The sequence below is a fragment of the Oncorhynchus tshawytscha genome, linkage group LG01 (assembly GCF_018296145.1).
Source record: "Oncorhynchus tshawytscha isolate Ot180627B linkage group LG01, Otsh_v2.0, whole genome shotgun sequence".
NCBI lineage: Eukaryota > Metazoa > Chordata > Actinopteri > Salmoniformes > Salmonidae > Oncorhynchus > Oncorhynchus tshawytscha.
Window position 1 is genome coordinate 36,447,560 of NC_056429.1, and position 20,897 is coordinate 36,468,456.

The 20,897-nt window shown below is 43.9% G+C and overlaps 1 protein-coding gene across 3 annotated transcripts in view; it reads left to right on the top strand.

Moving 5' to 3' along the window:
* Positions 1-20,897, top strand: part of LOC112250079 (myosin light chain kinase family member 4-like) — a 69,570-nt gene that overhangs the window by 39,352 nt on the left and 9,321 nt on the right. For 2 of the 3 annotated variants that reach the window (XM_024419945.2, XM_024419952.2), the window contains 3 exons: positions 19,746-19,839; positions 20,058-20,406; positions 20,550-20,776. In XM_024419945.2, the coding sequence (XP_024275713.1) occupies positions 19,746-19,839; positions 20,058-20,406; positions 20,550-20,776 (670 nt within the window). Of the gene's footprint in view, positions 1-12,164; positions 13,430-19,745; positions 19,840-20,057; positions 20,407-20,549; positions 20,777-20,897 lie in introns of those variants that run through there. The other variant, XM_024415124.2, reaches the window with a different exon arrangement.

Genomic DNA, 20,897 nt, shown 5'->3' on the forward strand with positions numbered 1-20,897 from the left:
TGTCTGAAGTTTGCTAGGGAGCATTTGGATGATCCAGAAGAAGATTGGGAGAATGTCATATGGTCAAATGAAACTAAAATATAACTTTTTGGTAAAAACTCAACTCGTCGTGTTTGGAGGACAAAGAATGCTGAGTTGCATCCAAAGAACACCATACCTACTGTGAAGCATGGGGGTGGAAACATCATGCTTTGGGGCTGTTTTTCTGCAAAGGGACCAGGACGACTGATCCGTGTAAAGGAAAGAATGAAAACCTCCTTCCATCAGCAAGGGCATTGAAGAGGAAACGTGGCTGGGTCTTTCAGCATGACAATGATCCCAAACACCCCCCTGGGCAACGAAGGAGTGGCTTCGTAAGAAGCATTTCAAGATCCTGGAGTGGCCTAGCCAGTCTACAGATCTCAACCCCATAGAAAATCTTTGGAGGGAGTTGAAAGTCCGTGTTGCCCAGCAACAGCCACAAAACATCACTGCCCTAGAGGAGATCTGCATTGAGGAAAAATACCAGCAACAGTGTGTGAAAACCTTGTGAATACTTTTTTATTTTTTATTTTTATTTCACCTTTATTTAACCAGGTAGGCTAGTTGAGAACAAGTTCTCATTTGCAACTGCGACCTGGCCAAGATAAAGCATAGCAGTGTGAGCAGACAACACAGAGTTACACATGGAATAAACAATTAACAAGTCAATAACACAGTAGAAAACAAAGGGGGGAGTCTATATACAATGTGTGCAAAAGGCATGAGGAGGTAGGCGAATAATTACAATTTTGCAGATTAACACTGGAGTGATAAATGATCAGATGGTCATGTACAGGTAGAGATATTGGTGTGCAAAAGAGCAGAAAAGTTAATAAATAAAAACAGTATGGGGATGAGGTAGGTGAAAATGGGTGGGCTATTTACCAATAGACTGTACAGCTGCAGCGATCGGTTAGCTGCTCAGATAGCTGATGTTTGAAGTTGGTGAGGGAGATAAAAGTCTCCAACTTCAGCGATTTTTGCAATTCGTTCCAGTCACAGGCAGCAGAGTACTGGAACGAAAGGCGGCCAAATGAGGTGTTGGCTTTAGGGATGATCAGTGAGATACACCTGCTGGAGCGCGTGCTACGGATGGGTGTTGCCATCGTGACCAGTGAACTGAGATAAGGCGGAGCTTTACCTAGCATGGACTTGTAGATGACCTGGAGCCAGTGGGTCTGGCGACGAATATGTAACGAGGGCCAGCCGACTAGAGCATACAAGTCGCAGTGGTGGGTGGTATAAGGTGCTTTAGTGACAAAACGGATGGCACTGTGATAGACTGCATCCAGTTTGCTGAGTAGAGTGTTGGAAGCCATTTTGTAGATGACATCGCCGAAGTCGAGGATCGGTAGGATAGTCAGTTTTACTAGGGTAAGCTTGGCGGCGTGAGTGAAGGAGGCTTTGTTGCGGAATAGAAAGCCGACTCTTGATTTGATTTTCGATTGGAGATGTTTGATATGAGTCTGGAAGGAGAGTTTGCAGTCTAGCCAGACACCTAGGTACTTATAGATGTCCACATATTCAAGGTCGGAACCATCCAGGGTGGTGATGCTAGTCGGGCATGCGGGTGCAGGCAGCGATCGGTTGAAAAGCATGCATTTGGTTTTACTAGCGTTTAAGAGCAATTGGAGGCCACGGAAGGAGTGTTGTATGGCATTGAAGCTTGTTTGGAGGTTAGATAGCACAGTGTCCAATGACGGGCCGAAAGTATATAGAATGGTGTCGTCTGCGTAGAGGTGGATCAGGGAATCGCCCGCAGCAAGAGCAACATCAATGATATATACAGAGAAAAGAGTCGGCCCGAGAATTGAACCCTGTGGCACCCCCATAGAGACTGCCAGAGGACCGGACAGCATGCCCTCCGATTTGACACACTGAACTCTGTCTGCAAAGTAATTGGTGAACCAGGCAAGGCAGTCATCCGAAAAACCGAGGCTACTGAGTCTGCCGATAAGAATATGGTGATTGACAGAGTCGAAAGCCTTGGCAAGGTCAATGAAGACGGCTGCACAGTACTGTCTTTTATCGATGGCGGTTATGATATCGTTTAGTACCTTGAGTGTGGCTGAGGTGCACCCGTGACCGGCTCGGAAACCAGATTGCACAGCGGAGAAGGTACGGTGGGATTCGAGATGGTCAGTGACCTGTTTGTTGACTTGGCTTTCGAAGACCTTAGATAGGCAGGGCAGGATGGATATAGGTCTGTAACAGTTTGGGTCCAGGGTGTCTCCCCCTTTGAAGAGGGGGATGACTGCGGCAGCTTTCCAATCCTTGGGGATCTCAGACGATATGCCGGGGGGGCGGAGCTGTTGGCCGAGGTTGGAGTAGCCAGGCGGAAGGCATGGCCAGCCGTTGAGAAATGCTTATTGAAGTTTTCGATAATCATGGATTTATCGGTGGTGACCGTGTTACCTAGCCTCAGTGCAGTGGGCAGCTGGGAGGAGGTGCTCTTGTTCTCCATGGACTTCACAGTGTCCCAGAACTTTTTGGAGTTGGAGCTACAGGATGCAAACTTCTGCCTGAAGAAGCTGGCCTTAGCTTTCCTGACTGACTGCGTGTATTGGTTCCGGACTTCCCTGAACAGTTGCATATCACGGGGACTATTCGATGCTATTGCAGTCCGCCACAGGATGTTTTTGTGCTGGTCGAGGGCAGTCAGGTCTGGGGTGAACCAAGGACTGTATCTGTTCTTAGTTCTGCATTTTTTGAACGGAGCATGCTTATCTAAAATGGTGAGGAAGTTACTTTTAAAGAATGACCAGGCATCCTCAACTGACGGGATGAGGTCAATGTCCTTCCAGGATACCCGGGCCAGGTCGATTAGAAAGGCCTGCTCACAGAAGTGTTTTAGGGAGCGTTTGACAGTGATGAGGGGTGGTCGTTTGACTGCGGCTCCGTAGCGGATACAGGCAATGAGGCAGTGATCGCTGAGATCCTGGTTGAAGACAGCGGAGGTGTATTTGGAGGGCCAGTTGGTCAGGATGACGTCTATGAGGGTGCCCTTGTTTACAGAGTTAGGGTTGTACCTGGTGGGTTCCTTGATGATTTGTGTGAGATTGAGGGCATCTAGCTTAGATTGTAGGACTGGCGGGGTGTTAAGCATATCCCAGTTTAGGTCACCTAACAGAACAAACTCTGAGGCTAGATGGGGGGCGATCAATTCACAAATGGTGTCCAGGGCTTTGCTGGGAGCTGAGGGGGGTCGGTAGCAGGCGGCAACAGTGAGAGACTTATTTCTGGAGAGAGTAATTTTCAAAATTAGTAGTTCGAACTGTTTGGGTATGGACTTGGAAAGTATGACATTACTTTGCAGGCTATCTCTGCAGTAGACTGCAACTCCTCCCCCTTTGGCAGTTCTATCTTGACGGAAGATGTTATAGCTGGGTATGGAAATCTCTGAATTTTTGGTGGCCTTCCTGAGCCAGGATTCAGACACAGCAAGGACATCAGGGTTAGCAGAGTGTGCTAGAGCAGTGAGTAAAACAAACTTAGGGAGGAGGCTTCTGATGTTGACATGCATGAAACCAAGGCTTTTTCGATCACAGAAGTCAACAAATGAGGGCGCCTGGGGACATGCAGGGCCTGGGTTTACCTCCACATCACCCGCGGAACAGAGAAGGAGTAGTATGAGGGTGCGGCTAAAGGCTATCAAAACTGGTCGCCTAGAGCGTTGGGGACAGAGAATAAGAGGAGCAGGTTTCTGGGCATGGTAGAATATATTCAGGGCATAATGCGCAGACAGGGGTATGGTGGGGTGCGGGTACAGCGGAGGTAAGCCCAGGCACTGGGTGATGATGAGAGAGGTTGTATCTCTGGGCATGGGCATGCTGGTTGTAATGGGTGAGGTCACCGCATGTGTGGGAGGTGGGACAAAGGAGGTATCAGGGGTATGAAGAGTAGAACTAGGGGCTCCATTGTGAACTAGAACAATGATAACTAACCTGAGCAACAGTATACAAGGCATATTGACATTTGAGAGAGACATACAGCGAGGCATACAGTAATCACAGGTGTTGAATTGGGAAAGCTAGCTAAAACAGTAGGTGAGACAACAGCTAATCAGCTAGCACAACAACAGCAGGTAAAATGGCGTTGACTAGGCAACGGGGCTGACAGATAAAACATAAACAAGCAGAATGGAGTACCGTGATTAATGGACAGTCCAGAGTGCATCAGCTATGTAGCCAAGAGATCAGTGTCCAGGGGGCAGCGGTGGATGGGGCAGGGAAGCTGGACTGGCAAGTGTTATCCAGGTTGAAAAAAAGTTAACAATGACTAAATAGCTTGTAGCAAGTTAGCTGGTTAGCTTCTGGAGGTTCTTGAGTGTGTTCTAAAAATTAAAAATAATAGCGATTCCGTATCACATTGGGTGAGGCAGGTTTCCGGAAAGGTATAAACAGATTAAAAATCAAGAAGAGATAGAAAGTACTTACACTTACACCACTTACAGAAAACGTTTGACCTCTGTCATTGCCAACAAAAGGTATATAACAAAGTATTGAGATAAACTTTTGTTATTGACCAAATACTTATTTTCCACCATAATTTGCAAATAAATTCATAAAAAATCCTACAATATGATTTTCTGGATTTTTTTCTCTCATTTTGTCTGTCATAGTTGAAGTGTACCTATGATGAAAATTACAGGCCTCTCTCATCTTTTTAAGTGGGAGAACTTGCACAATTGGTGGCTGACTAAATACTATTTTGCCCCACTGTACGTACCATACGAAATATAACACATCATACTAAATGGAGTTTCTTAGATTTACGTACAGAATAATACAAAATGCTCTGACACCATGTTGGAAAGACAACTATGTCCAAACTGCCTGGCGAGACAACGTGCTGGGTAGACTGTGATATGTTTGATTGATCATGTCACAGGCCTTGGAAAGAAGACCTGGCCATCTCTCATCTGAACTATGTCCATGTGATCTGAGGGTGGCAGTGGCTGCATTTAGTTACACGCAGCTTTCTCTCAGAGAGATCTGAAGAAAAAAAAGGTTCTGCCTCTATGGTGCAGCTACAGATCTGGTGAGGATCAAAACCATGACAAAGACATTGTGTCCAATTCAGAGGTAGTAAGTGTGCACAACTTGAGTAAATCATTGATTGACGTCAAATGGAGAGTTGTCAGAACACCGCCACTGGAGTTGCTGCACACTGTTTACATGCTCCCAGTTATAAGCCTGACTCAGACTCGCGGGGTCTGACAACTTGGATGGAGAATTACTGTTGATAACAGCGGACGATATTGCTACTCCTATTTGCCATATCTTACTACTAGAAAGTGTGTGTGCTCAGGCCTGGAAGGAAGCAAAAGTAATTCCGCTACCTAAGAATAGTAGAGCCAACCAATCAGCCAGTAACCAACTCTGTTTGACCAGATACAATGCTATTTTACAGTAAAAAAATTGACAACAGTCTTTCAGCTCTCTTATAGGGAAGGTCATTCAACAAGCACAGCACTTACACAAAATGACTGATGATTGGATGAGATAAATTGATGATCAAAAGATTGTGGGGGTTGTTTTGTTAGACTTCAGTGCGGCTTTTGACATTATCGATCATAGTCTGCTGCTGGAAAAACATGTGTTACGGCTTTACACCCCCTGTTATATTGTAGATAAAGAGCTACTTGTCTAACTGAACACAGTGTGTTCTTTAATGGAAGCCTCTCCAAAATAATCCAGGTAGAATCAGCAAATACCCCAAAAATCATAAATTAGATGTACATTTATTGAATTGTTTTGCTCAATCTGATTGGGTGGGTCTGGCTCCCCATTGGGTGGACTGATTTAGCTTACTCAGAAATGAATGAGAGCGAGGAAGGAAGAAGGACACAGTCATAGGTAGAGTGACCAACAAAAAGATGGCTGAATTCTAAGAACGAGATATCCAATTTGGGTTGTCAAGGGTGGCAAACAGCTACAGTATAGAGACAGGAGCTGAAGGGTTAAAAAAAGAGAGAGCGTGTCTGTGTATGTCAGAGAGACTGAGTGGGTATGTGGTTGGTATGTGTCAGTGGCGAAAGAACACAGCTTAATATGTCATCATGTGGTCCTGTGAGGTCTATGCGTGTCATTAGTGTCCGGTAATACAGTGTGACCACGGATACATTATTTAAAGGACAAGCTTGACTTCTCTCACTTTTACCCAGAAGATGTGAAGATCTCTGTCTGCCTCTCTCTTTTCTACTCTCTCTATGAAGAGTCAGTTTTCATCTACAGCCAGTGCGAATTACGGGGGTCAAACATTGGATCTCTAAATAATGCTAATTGAACCATTCTCCCATTTGTTTAAGTTGCAGCTTGTACTGCTACAGTGGTAAACATTAATAAAATGTTTACACCCCACCTCTGTGTCATGTTAAAAGAAAACTATATCAATGTTGCTGCACTTGTCATCCCGGGACAGTCCCAAATCTCAGCACCTTTTCAGGTGTTACACTCAGGTAGCCTACTTTTTGAATTGATTTGTTTGACAAAATGATGAAACATCATGATTGGTTAAATTAAAAGGTATTTAAAAATATATACAGTTAAATGACATGTCTTTACTATTAAGCCCATAGAACATGTGTATTTGCAAGGTCCTGTGAAAAAAATGGTGACCCCAAAATGACACGATTCTCTCTCGCACTTGCTCTTTCACTTTTTCTCTCTTTCTCTCTCTCTCTCTCTCTCCCTCTCTCTCTCTCGCGCTTCTTCTTCTCTCTCTCTCTCTCTCTCTCTCTCTCTCTCTCTCTCTCTCTCTCTCTCTCTCTCTCTCTCTCTCTCTCTCTCTCTCGCACGCTTCTTCTCTCTCTCTCTCTCTCTCTCTCTCTCTCTCTCTCTCTCTCTCTCTCTCTCTCTCTCTCTCTCTCTCTCTCTCTCTCTCTCTCTCTCTCTCTCTCTCTCTCTCTCTCTCTCTGTGTACTGGTGTACTGGACACCTGCGCAAAAAGTCATTCATAAAATTTTTACATTTCCATATGCGCTAGGAAGTGTTTGATTCTTTAGGCTTTAAACAGTTCCTTATCTCTGGTATATCTTGGCCTGCATTATTCAAGACTAAGTTTAAATAGTGTGTTAAATAGCACAATGTCTCTGCAAAGACTGTCTGGCTTGGCAATATTCAGTATAGAAAACAGTGGGGGTCGTAACCTGGATCTAGTCTCCTGAGGACTTCATTGGAGTCTCTCAAGTTAGATTTAATTCGATTTAATTTACCTTGAATAATGCATCCCTTTTGCATAGGCTATTAGCCAGACAAAATTTGCTGAGTTCAACAATAAATAGTGTCTGAATTTATCCTCAATCTGACTACTTTTTTCCCTCATTGTTAGGCTATTTGATGTGTATTTTATTTATGTTGTTCATAAATAGCAGCTAAATAATAAATAGTAAAAGTTGCCAATGGTGCATCACCTAGATTTGAAGTCGACAGAGGAGAAAGGCAAGGTTGTCCAAATAGTCCATTCTCCAGCCTTTGATGTATTTACAACTTTTTCAAAGATCTCAGGTTTAAATCTGAATTCGAAAAAGATGTGACATTTTTAGCATTGAAAGGTACTGATATCACTGAAGCTTGCAGTATTCCAGTCAAAGGCACAGTGACTTATTTAGGGATACAAATTACAAAAGAAAAGGAGAGAATGAAGAACCTTTAATCTTTCCCCAGTTGTCTCAGCTATAGAAAAATAAGTTCAACTCATGGTGAGGCAGAGATTTGTCCATTCAAGGAAGAGTTTTGGTGACTAAGGCTGAAGTCTTGTCTAGAGACTCTTATCTGTTCTCTTGTCTGGACAGTCCGAAATCTATTTGCTCCCTATTAGATAAGATACGGTTTAACTATATAAGGAAAAATAAACCTCAATGTGAAAAAATGATGTTCCTACACTGTGTGAGGGCGGTCTTACTGTGTTGATCTTCACTGGTTTTAACCAAGTCTTAATTCCAGGCCGTAAGGCAACAAAGAAAAAATGCCAAGGGGGGTGAATACTTTCGCAAGCCACTGTAGTTTTGTGAAATGTTAGGCTTAACATAAGAATATGACCACCAAATAGGCCTGTTAATCAACATTTATCCATTAGCTAAAGAAAAGCTGTACTTGCCCAGGCACTAAAGAAACCATATTATCAATTCACCATAGACAGTGATTGGTAGTCTACACTTTGTGGAGGGGGGAGAGGGGTGGAGGGCTCGAACTCCAAGCTTGCGGGGGTCCAGAGTAACTGTGTTACGCCAGTGTGTCTCTGGTGTCTGGTAATGGGACGTTTGTGTAACTCATTACTAGCGCAGATCAGCCTGGCACCTACTTGGCTTGCTGCTTGACACTTGGTCAGAACTCAGAGCACAAACAGATGCACCCTGTGCAGATGCACATACAGGAAATCGTATACACACACACACACATAGAAACAGGTGCCTCTATCGCTTACTATGTATGTCGTCTTGCAGTATCTCATGCAATAAATTATAATGATTGCAAACTGTGCCAGTTGTGTTTCGTGTGTGTGAAAGTGAGTGTGTTTAGTAGCTCTTGCCTGTGGTCTATGTGTGTGTGTGTGGGTGTGTGTGTGTGTCTCCCCAACAACCCGGAGTCATGTGACCAGCCCAGCCGCATCCCATGTCTCCCTAAGGCCAATGATAGCGAGATGAGATGGGAAGGGAGGGATGGAGGAGGGGCAAACATACCGAGTGAGTGTGAAGGAGAGCGAGATTGTGGGAGGATTAGAAGCTAGGGAGACATTTTGAGGGTTTCGAGGGAGGGAAGGGAAGGTGAGTGTCAAAGGGGCAGAAGAGTGTCTATTTCTTACATCACCCATGTATCACTGGACAAAGAGGAGGGATGATGGGAGGAGGAAGTGCAGGGAGAGAGGGAGGAGAGAAAACAGTTGAATTGAGCTTTTGACTGACACACAATTACAGTAGGTAGTTAAAGAGCTATTCTACTGCAGTCCCACTTTATGGGCTGTCAGCGCGTTGGGCTTTTAAAGACGGATAGACGACTAGATTTGAAAGAGACAGACCGATAGATAGAGACAGAGAGAATTCAGAGAGGACATGGATATACAAGAAGACATCAGTGAACATGGATAAGCGAACCCACTGGGGAAAAAACTGGTTGAATCAATGTTGTTTCAACGTTATTTCAACCTAAAAATTCAACGTGATGACATTGAATCAATGTGGAAAACTGATTGGAATTTCAAAAAGTCATTAATGCAAGGGCAGTTATTCGATCGTTTTTTTTTACCCTGTTTTTTTTTAACCTAAATCCAATGACATGGTGACATGTTTTGTTAATTTCACATTTAAATTCAACCAAATGTAAAATCAAAACTAGATGTTGACGTCTGTACTCAGTGGGATGTTTGTAGTCTATTCTTATTCAACCACTTGACTACAGAGCCAACTATAACCCTCTGATGTATGATTAGTTAACAACATTTCCAGGGACACCAATGGATTACCATGTACTTAAATGATTCAGTCGGTGTGACTGACGAGGCCAGTTCTGTAGCATCCTGGAGAGTTTGTGTGTCTCTCCTGATCTCTAGTGGTCGGGGAAGGAAGGACAGGAGTTACTCAATTAAAATGTAATCTGACTTCTAATTCTGCGTAACCCTCTCTGACTCCAGTTGGAGCGAAAGATGAGTGATGGTTCTTGACTAATCCAGCTAATTAGCTACTGTTTGATTGACACTTAAGATTTAATTACAGGTGAGAACCAGGATAGAGTATGCTGACTTGCATTAGACTGTCCTTTGAGGACTGCTTGGCGGTAGTTTGTAAAATTAGGTATGTGCAGTACGTTTCTAAATAATATCCTGTTATGAGTTTTGGTTTTTAAGTATCTCAAGTTTCACCAGGGGTAACTGAGGATGGCTGGAGTTATTATTTTAACACCCTGGCCTTCTCAGTGTGGCCTTGGTCTGTGTGTGTATGCACATGTGTGCATGCATGTGTCGGGGCTAGGAGGAGAAGTCAGTCCCACTGCTCATACCACAGGGTCAGAGGGCACCGTTTACCCAGAATACCCGGCTTACGGGTACTTCTTTTCCGAAAAAGTTGTCTTGAAGGCATAAGCAACGTTACATAATATAATCCTGGGAAACAGGTCGTTGTGTGTTTATGTTTGTGTGTTAATGTGTGTCCCCCCGCATGAGTGGCCAATTTCGTGTGTAGCCCATCGGTCAGCGAGCAGCTCACAAAGCTGACTTCACTAGCTACCTCTACATGGAAACAATCTCTCAACTAAATCAGATTCTGAGGTCATTCAGAATGAAGAACGTGTCATATCTGAACGTCACTGACACAGTCCAGTGACCATGAAAGGACATACCGATACATACTAGTGACAAAGATAAACAAGCCAGTGACTCATAACGTCAGGCTTGAGAGACGGGCTGTGGGTTGAGGGGGCTAGTGTACAGGAGATGTTAGGCTTGTGTGTGTGTGGGGTGTGTTTGTTTATATTCTGATAATTTGTCCACTCTTACGGATGTATCTCCTTCTCTACCTTCACATTCTAGACAAGTCATCTACCTGATAAGTAATCTACAATGGCTATTAATGTATTGTAGCTAGTGGCTAAGCTATGCTACACTATCTCCTATATGTAACCCGAAACTGAATTCTAATTATGTAGCAAGTGGCTATGCTAAGCTATCTCCTACGGTGTAGTCTGAACCTTTTATGCAATGTAACAGATACCTTTATTTTAGCACGACTAGCTAGCGCGGCTTAATTCTATTCCTCTTCATCTGAGGCTATTATTGTAGCCTTGTGTTCAGGCTGAGGTATGCTCCCAGTCCCTCCTCCCATGTTGTGAAGTCAGTCTATTACCGTGGGTTGACTGAGGGGATAGCTGATGGTGTATAGTGTTACAGGATGGTGTGCAGAATACAGATGATCTAGATTAAAATAACCATTGTGTATTGACTTTGTCTCTTGGTCTTGATGAGCAACACTGGTTTAGTTTCTGGTTTAGTTGATGAGTAACCCTGGTTTAGTTTCCCTGGCACTTTTACCACATGCTAACATTTTAGCATTTATGGCACAAATCCGATTGTAGTCACAAGACAGATATGACATTTTTCGCACATGTCTAAATCATCCAAAAGTATCTCAAATTGACAGTGAAGCTTAACAAAGTCACTTTTAGATCATGTGAATATGATACGCGAAAAATGCTAATACCCATCCCTTGACTTAAAGTGGGATTTGTGCCACGAATGCTCAAACGTTAGCATGTGGAAACAATGCCAGGGAAACTAAACCAAAGCATTGATTACTGTCATACCTTGTCCATAGACTGCTTACAAACTGAGGAAACCAATATGTCATTTTGTAATTTGGGTGAACTATCACTTTCAGTAAAGAAGTTGGAAACCTACTTAACCCCTCTTGTTTCTTATTCATTTTTGTATTCACTCAGCAATTATACTATTTGTCTCATCATAGTCGCTAATTGAGAACTTTTAATGTCAACGTGAATTAGGCCTCGAGGCTTGCGCTGAGATCAGTGGAAGGCAGGCTCTCCAGGAAAGATTTGACCCTGGAACTGACCGGATGGCATTTGGAGAGGTTCAGAAATACTCCCGATGTGTTGTGTTTGTAACACAGGTTCAGAAGAGTTAATAGAGTCTTAGTGGCCTTGCATGCACTCCCACCTGTCACATGCATTCAGCACACACACACACACACACACACACACACACACACACACACACACACACACACACACACACACACACACACACACACACACACATACACACAATGTGAGAGCAACAACCTACACACCAACCAAGCCATTAAAGAATCAAGTTCCTGTGTTCAAACCAACAGGGTTCAAATGGTCTGAACTGTCCCTCGCTTTTTCACTCTTCACTGCAGCGGCTGTTTGTATTTCTATTTTTTTGTCTTTGGATGTTGGCTGATTTGTCTTTTAGACGTGGCTTGTGTTTCAAAAGAACATTCTCAGGATCGTGACATCTGACTGGAAGCTTTTGGAGCATCTCAGATGTCACACAGATATCCCATGCATCCCCCTCCGCACCCACCAGTGCTCAACCCCCAGCCTCTAGTGCCCATCACTAGCCACTCACCACTGTGAGGTCCTGACGTCAGATGCGGGCTGCACTGTATTTCGGAGGACACCCTCTCTGCCCCATTCTATTCATAAAACTCCACCTCTGTTGAGCTGTGTAGAAAAGAGGACATACTGGCACCTCTCTCTGTTCTCTGTCTCTCTTCACAGTCTCCTCTGACTATTTTTGTCTTTGGGAAATTATTTTAATTTCATTGTTCTTCATTAACAAGCTGGAACTGGACTTATTGGACGTTATTCCCATTGTGAAGAGGGTTCAGTGGTCAAACAGTCAATTGGTTGGACGATCTGACGGTTTTCTGGTTGGACTATAACCACAGAGGGAGTTTTCTGTGTTTGAGGAGAGCAGGGAAGAGACGAGCTAGCTGCTGAGTGAAGGAGTGAAAGAGTATCATCTTGTAATTAGTGGACTGGACTCAGAAAGAGGTGCTGGTTTAAGATAAGGAAAAGGAACAATCACCCTGGGTTCCCATTTAGAGGAAGTACAGGACGAGGAGGGTTACATTTAATTTCAACCAACCATTGACTGTTGTTTAACCAAGGATGGAACTTGCTTGTGTTTGAGAAGAGCAGGGAAGACCTACCGTAGCTGCTGAGCGTGAAGAACACAGGTGGTTACATTACGGTTTAACCAGCCATTGACCATGGTTGACCGCTCTGCTGCGGAACCCACCATGAGCTCCAGTCTGGTCAACTCTCTTGCCAAGGTGTACGACCCCAACCCTCTTCATGGTCAGAAACTGGCCGGGACAAAGCTGATACGTTCACCCACTGGACCTGACAAACAACCCCAGACACAGTCCTCACCCTCTTCCTCCTCCTCCTCCTCCTCTTCTCCGGTCATTGTTACATGGTGCGTTGAGACTGAAAGCCGCATGGACTCTCTAAGCAGCCAGATGGAGCGTCTGCTTAACCTCCAGGAGACCGTCATCACCCGGCTGGACGGCCTGTCCCGGGACCTGGGGGGCGTGGGGAGGGAGGTGGCCTCTCTCCGGTCCGGGGCCTGGGGGTCGGCTGGAAGTCTGGGCCAGACCCAGGGTAAGACCCAGACCCAGGGGGTGGAGGTGGAGGGTCAGACCCAGGAGGTGGCTGCGGCCTGTAGGGTGCTCCAGGGGGTGGTGCAGGAGGCCAGCCAGCGAGTGGAGCAGCAGGGGAAGAGACTGGAGGGAGTGGAGAGGCTGGTGGAGGGAATGCATCAGGTCATCGGTTTCATCGGAGAGGTGGTGAAGAGCTCTCTGCTGGCTGAGCTGCTGTTTAATAAGCCTGGAGGCTGTAAGGGGGCTAAGGCCAAACAAGCCAGGAAGGTGAGTTTGTATGGGACACTACACACACCACACACGCCCCGAGGAAGGCGTTAGCTGAAACGCATGCCAGTGTGTGGTGTATAAAGACACGTTGCTATGAAAGAGAATTAATTAAAAGCTTCAATTGTAAATCATAATCACGTGAGTGCTGACCCTTTTTTTCTCTCCATTTTTATATTGAAGCCAGGGTTCTGTATCTTAATATCAGGGCTGACACACGCCATTGCTGGTCCTCTTTGTATCGTCATTAGAGGCTTCGCTAGCTTGAATCACCCCTCAAAACTTTGAATGTCCATATTCAACCCTGGTCATATCGTCTTAACAGCATTGGAGAGGACTATAGTGTCTGAGAAATGAGAAAAAAATGATTGGTCTCTGAGAGTTAATATTAGGGTTCCTTAGCATTATGTGAGCTAAATTCAGTGTCCAGTGAATGAGTCTAGAAGTCAGAGACTGAGCCAGACATTTATAAAGGATAATTGTGTTAGGGGATAACTCTCTGAATGTGTGACATGACTTCTCATGATTCATCAGTCTACCAGTTGGACAGTTGGCTTTGTGGAGGCATCTCCACATATCCAGCATTACACTGTGCATGTCAACCATGCTTAGTCATTTAACTATCCTTCAACCATTGTATGGAAGTCCTATTCTCAAGGCTGAGATAATATTGCCCCAACCTAGAACTAAAGGCAACAGGAGTGCTCGTGGGTTTTTTAGATGACTGGTGTTGATTTTATTAACACTTTAGAAGCAGCCAACATATTTTAGGTTTAACCATTGTCGAACCGTATACCATGTGTCTGTTTTCTTTGTGCTTATGTATTCAGGCTAATTTCATTTAATTTCATCTAATTTCAATATTTACATTGTGTGTTTATCGTTGTGTGTCTGTAAGTTTGTGTGAACTGAACAATACTGTACTCTGTCTGTGTGCGTGATGTGCACACATGAGTCCGGTATCATTCATACCTGCTTTCTGCTGATTCAGTAGCTCTTGTCGGAACATGGCATGTACCCCTGTAATTGATAGCAACCGTTTTACGGGCTCCTGAACAATTCTGCTATTTATTTATTTTTTTGCATTGACCATGATTTTTTATTTTTGGGCATAATGATTCTAACACTGTTTACTATGACCGAAAAGAGCGTCTGGACATCAGAATAGCTATCTTTAACCTTGATTTGCATGAAGAATTCTACTTCAACGAATCAGAGGCCCAGGACATACTACCCACCTGGGACCAGGCCTTAATCCCCAAGACTCGGAAGAGAAAAAGGCGGCGTTAGAGAGGTCGATGTGAAGGCACCCTGACAAAACTACATCGGCGAGTACTTAAACCGCATCCACCCTCCGTTCTATTGGCAAACATACACACACTCACTGCAGAACACACTTCATTCAAGACTATCCTATCAACTGGACGTGAAGAACTGTAATATCCTATGTTTCTCAGAGTCATGGCTGAACACGGACATGTTTAATATACTGTACATCTACCTGGTTTTTCTATGCATCGGCAGGACAGAACGGCAGCGTCGGGTAATCTCAAGGGGGGAGGTGTGTGTCTCTTTGTTAACATTAGCTGGTGCACAATCTCTAATATTAAGGAAGTCTCGAGGTACTGCTCGCCTGAGTTGGAAAACCTCATGTTAAGCTGTAGACCATACTATTTACCAAGAGTTTTCATCCATTTTTTATTCACTGCCCAAACTGATTCTGGCACTAAAACCACATACAAGGAGTGGTATAGGGCCATCAGCAAACAAGAAAATGCTCATCCAGAGGTGCTCCTAGTGGCCGGTGATCTTAATTACGGAAAACTGAAATCCGTCTTACTTCATTTCCACCAACATGTCACCTGTGCAACTAGAAGCAAAAAACCCTAGCTCACCTTTACTCCACATAGAAACACATACAGAGCTCTCCCTCACACTCCATTTGACAAATCTGACCATAAATCTATCTTCTTGATTCCTGCTTACAAGCAAAAACTCCAACCGGAAGTACTATGTTCCAAGATTGATCCAATGGCATTGAGGAGTTTACCACATCAGTCACCAGCTTCATTAAGAAGTGCATCGACGACGTTGTCCCCACAGTGACCATACATACATATCCCAACCAGAAGTCATGGATTACAGGTAACATCAGCACCGAGTTAAAGGCTAGAGCTGACGCTTTCAAGGGGCGGGACACTAATCCAGAAGCTTATAAGAAATCCTGCTACATGCTCCGACAAACCATCATGTAGACAAAGCGTCAATACAGGACAAAGATTGAATCCTACTACACCGGCTCTGACTCTTGTCAGATGTGGCAGGGCTTGCAAACTATCACGAATTACAAAGGCAAACCCAGACACAAGCTGCCCAGTGACGTGAGCATACCAGACGAGCTAAATGCCTTCATGCTTGCTTTGAAGCAAGAAACACTGAACCATGCATGAGAGCAACAGCTGTTCCAGGGTGACTGTGCGATCACGCTCATTGCCGATGTGAGTTAGACCTTTTAAACAGGTTAACATACACAAGGCTGCAGGGCCAGATGGATTACCAGGACATGTACTCAGAGTATGCGCTGACCAGCTGGCAAGTGTCTTCGCTGACATTTTCAAACTCTCTCTGACCAAATCTGTAATACCTACATGTTTCAAGCAGACCTCCATAGTCCCTGTTCCCAAGAATGCCATGGTACACTGTCTAAATTACTATTTCCCCATAGCAATCACATATGTAGTCATGAAATGCTTTGAAAGTCAGGGCTCACATCAACACCATCATCCCAGCCTCTCCCTCAGCATCAGCAAGACAAAAGAGCTGAATGAAGGTCTACAGTAGCCACAACAGCACTCTGTAGGGTAGCACCATGGTGTAGCTGGAGGACAGCTAGATTCCGCCCTCCTCTGGGTACATGGACTTCAATACAAAACCTAGGATGCTCATGGTTCTCCCCCCATTCCATAAACTTACCCAGTAATTATGACAACTTTCGGATGACGTCCTCCAACCTATCAGAGATCTTGCAGCATGAACTGACATCATAGGATCAGAAAATGTATCTAGTACTAAAAGCATAAGCTATAGCTAGCTAGCAGTGCATCAAATGTGGTGAGTAGTTGACTCAAAGACAGAGAGAGAGAATAGTTGAATAGTTTTGAACAAATCAATTTCTTCAGAAATTAAGAAGATGAGCGAGCGTGAGAGCGAGAAGGTGCTAGCAATATTTTTTCCACTTTAATTTTCTTAGCTATCTAATGCAGCTTGCTAGTTTAGAATATTCAAACACCCGTCTCAAACAGACGGGATGCTAGGTTAGCTAGCTGGCTATGACTATCCAACACTGGAACTCTTCCAAGTCAAGGTAAGCTTTTGTTTTACTAATTTACTTCCACCGGGGCCCGCTGGTGTAACTGCTAAACTGCTTACTGACTGTACACTGTACTGCATGATTGTAGCGGGTTTACTAACGCATTAGTTCTATTAGCTATGTTGACTATGACGTTACTTTAACTAATATGGTGACAACAATGTAGCCTGTGTGTACGGTTACGTTAGCAAGGTTTTTGTTAGATTTTTTTTGTTGCCTAGTCCCAGACCGCTGATGTTTTTTGCATTGAAGTCCACAAATGAATGGAAAAGGTGAGAGGAGGAGAGTGCGTAGATGGCTGCTTTGAAAGTGAACTGTACTTATGTGTGATCAGGGGTCTATTCATCCTGCCGATTTTGTTGAAAAACATTTCTTAAACGGAAGCAAGTGGAATGAAATTGGGATAAACATACCTGAATTTGTCCAATAGAAACTCTTGTTTGCAACTGCAACTAGTGATTACACCCTATATCAGCTAGATGCAGGCAAGAGTGTGCAAAGTTGCATTAAATGTGTCACTGTCTGCCACCTCACATTTTTCTCTCAACCTGTGTGTCACCAACATATGCTAGGTTGTAGCAACCCCATGATGGGTATAGGAAATATTTGAGTATCACGTAGAAGCCTAAACCTATCGATGTTACATTGAACTGGGTGAATGGAATGTGAATGACAGTCATCCAACATGCTGTAATAGAAATAAGGCCATGGTCATAAAAAAATATTTTTCTCCCTCATCTTTAACGGCACTGACCACCACTGACTGGTACCCTGTGTATATAGCCATGTTCTCATTACTCATGTTGCATTTTTTAAATTTCTTTATTACGTATTTACTTTTCTATTATTTCTCTATTTTCTTTCTCTCTGCATGGTTGGGGAGGACCAGAGTGAAGCATTTCACTGCTAGTCTACGCCTGTTGTTTTTCGCCGCATGTGACGAATAAAATAAAATAACATTTGACACACACAAACATACACACAGGCTTGCTTAACTAACCTTGTGGGGACACACAATTGATTCCCATTCAAAATACTATTTCCCCTAACCTCTAACCCTAACTCAAAACCTAACCTCAACTCTTTCCAGTTTTTGTTTGTTAATTGTTCTTGTGGGGACTTCTGGTCCCCATAAGTCTAGTTAGACACACACACACACACACACACACACACACACACACACACACACACACACACACACACACACACACACACACACACACACACACACACACACACACACACACACACACACACTTTGAGATGACATGATAGCCCTCTACTGTTCCTGTCGAGGAGATGATCTGTCCGCCATGACATGACAACCATGCTTCAGTTATGATGGCAACCATAGCAAAGGCTACAAACACCTGCATCTGTTTATGAATAGTGAAAGATACAACTTAACTGTTGCTAACGGAAATGTGCTGCTGTATGCACACTCTGTTATATAATACATGCATGGAATCTGAACTAATAGCTTTCACAGATAATTAAAGCACCCTGGCCACATGTGCAAATTGTTGGTAATGGGAGGTGCAAACGAATGTGCCAACACTTTTGGAGTCTCAAATCTTTCCCTTCTAAATTTCTTTCCATCACTCCCTTCTCTTTATATTCACTATCATAGCATTAACCAGTCACATAATAAGTTGTATGGACTCAACCTGTGTGCACTAACAGGGGTTAACATTATTTGTTGATGACTACCTCATCTCTGTACCACACACACATACAATTATCTGTAAGGTCCCTCAGTCGAGCAGTGAATTTCACCCACAAAAACCAGGGAGTCCAATGCCTCGCAAAGAAGGGCATCTATTGGTAGATGGGTAAAAAAAAAGCAGTCATTGAATATACCTTTGAGCATGAAGTTCTGAGTTATTAATTACACTTTGGATGGTGTATCAATACACCCAGTCACCGCAAAGATACAGGCATCCTTCCTAACTCAGTTGCCGGAGAGGAAGGAAACCACTCAGGGATTTCACCATGAGGCCAATGGTGACTTTAAAACAGTCACATAGTTAACTTTGCTTGAAAATCTATGTCAAGACCTGAAAAAAGGTTGTCTAGCAATGACCAATTTGACAGAGCTTGAAACATTTCAAAAAATAGAAATGGGGAAATGTTCCACACAATCCAGGTGTGGAAAGCTCTTGGAGACTTACCCAGAAAGACCCACATCTGTAATCGCTGCCAAAGGTGAATCTAACATGTATTGACTCAGCGGGTTGAATACTTCATAGCATTAACCAAGATATATTAGTGTTTTATGTTTCATGATTTTTTTCACACATGTTCCTATTTTTCGTCCACTTTGACATTACAGAGTATTTTGTATAGAATGTCGACAAAAAAAAACGGCAATTAAATCCATTTGAATCCTACTTTTTAACACAACAAAATGTGGAAAAAGTCAAGAAGTGTGAATACTTTCTGAAGGTGCTGTATACTTCGCACATGTTTTGTTTAGTGGTACCAGGCTGCCTTCAGGCGAGTCTTGAGGCTGGTGGGTGTTCTAGAGCAAAACAAGACTCACCTTTTCCATAGAGGGGTCATATTAGTATGTAGCCCATACTGTTCGGACGTTACAAACAGAAGTTGGCAGATCGGCGGCACCGACTTCAGAGGAGTCCCGTGATGCTTGTTGGTGTTCTTGAGCAAAACAGGTGACATGTAAGTGTCCATGAGAGTCTCACCTTTCCCTATTAGTTTGTAGGCCAAACCATTCGGACATGTCTTCTGGTCTGACAAACACAGATGTAGCTCGGCCACCTTCTAGCTAAGATGCAGAAGGCCGACATTGGAGGATGTGGGGGATTGAAACGCAGCCCATGCAAAACAACAAATATCTCTAGCTTAAACGGACAGCTTTTCATGGGGATTTCTTCGGTTTGCTATGTGAGTTTAATGTTTCTATGTCTCCTCCTCTCTCCCTGTCAGCTGAAGGGCAACGGGATGAGGGATGGGAAGGACAAGGCCAAGCTCAGCCTGAAGTGCCTGAAAGCCCAGAAGAAGAAGCCTCCAGATGCATCAGGTAGCAGAGATAGACACACAAACTTCACCTCAACTTTTAACACAATGAAGCAGTCAAATAAATGTAAATGAACTAGAGCAGGAGTGCTCTTTGGTAATACACATCCAATGAAGGCTGCTCTTTGAAAGTAAGGATTATTGTTTCAGGAAAATAAAGATGTTGATGGGGTGAATCTACCCCAAAGCATGATGTTGTCTGCTCTGTTTGTCCCTCCTCAGACTCTGTAGAGGCCCTCCTTCTAGACCAGGTAGAGAAGCTCAACAGGCATAATGCCGAGCGTTCCCATGGTAATGGGGTGGTTCTGGACATGCCCCACATCCCTGTTGTCCAATACATGGAAGAGCTAGAGGGGAAGGAGGAGGAGAAGAGGAAAACCCCTGAGCAGGAGGAAGAGCAGAGGGCCAGAGAAGAGGAAGGGGAGGGGGATTTATTTGGTGAATCTGACCCCGAGGAAGAGGAGGGAAGAGAGGGAGAGGCACTGAAGATTAAGGTGGAGCACGTTCAAGAGGAAGACGGGGAGAAGAGAGGGGAAGGAGGGGAGAAAGAGTCATCAGAACCTCTAGAAAGGTACCTTTCGACACTCAACCCATCTTATGACATTATTACTATGACTGTAAATCTCAACTTCTGTATTCGCTCACCAAAATAACTACTGGCAGTTACTTACTTAACACAATTGATAGTTGTTTTGATGTTTGTTCGTTATTTAGTTCTGCGGAGTTAGGTGAGGTGGCTGCCAGCAGTAAACGTGGAATCAAAGAGGAGTATTGGGTGAAAGAAAACTTGAAGAAGAGTCGAGTGGAGGAAAGGAAAGAGGGGGAAGAGGAGGAAGAAGGAGTTCCTGAGGGTTCAGAGCTTCAGGCTGCCCAATCAGAGGCAGAGAAGACAGAGAAGGAAGAGGAGGTGGATGATGGACAGCCAAAAGAGTACATCATTGGTGAGGTTCATCATTTTTTCAGAATGGGAAACTGGCAAATGTTTGAAAACAAAGCTAATTTGGACTTTTGTTGCCATTCTGGCAACATTCCTAAAATAAAATAGGGTAGTGAGATATTTTC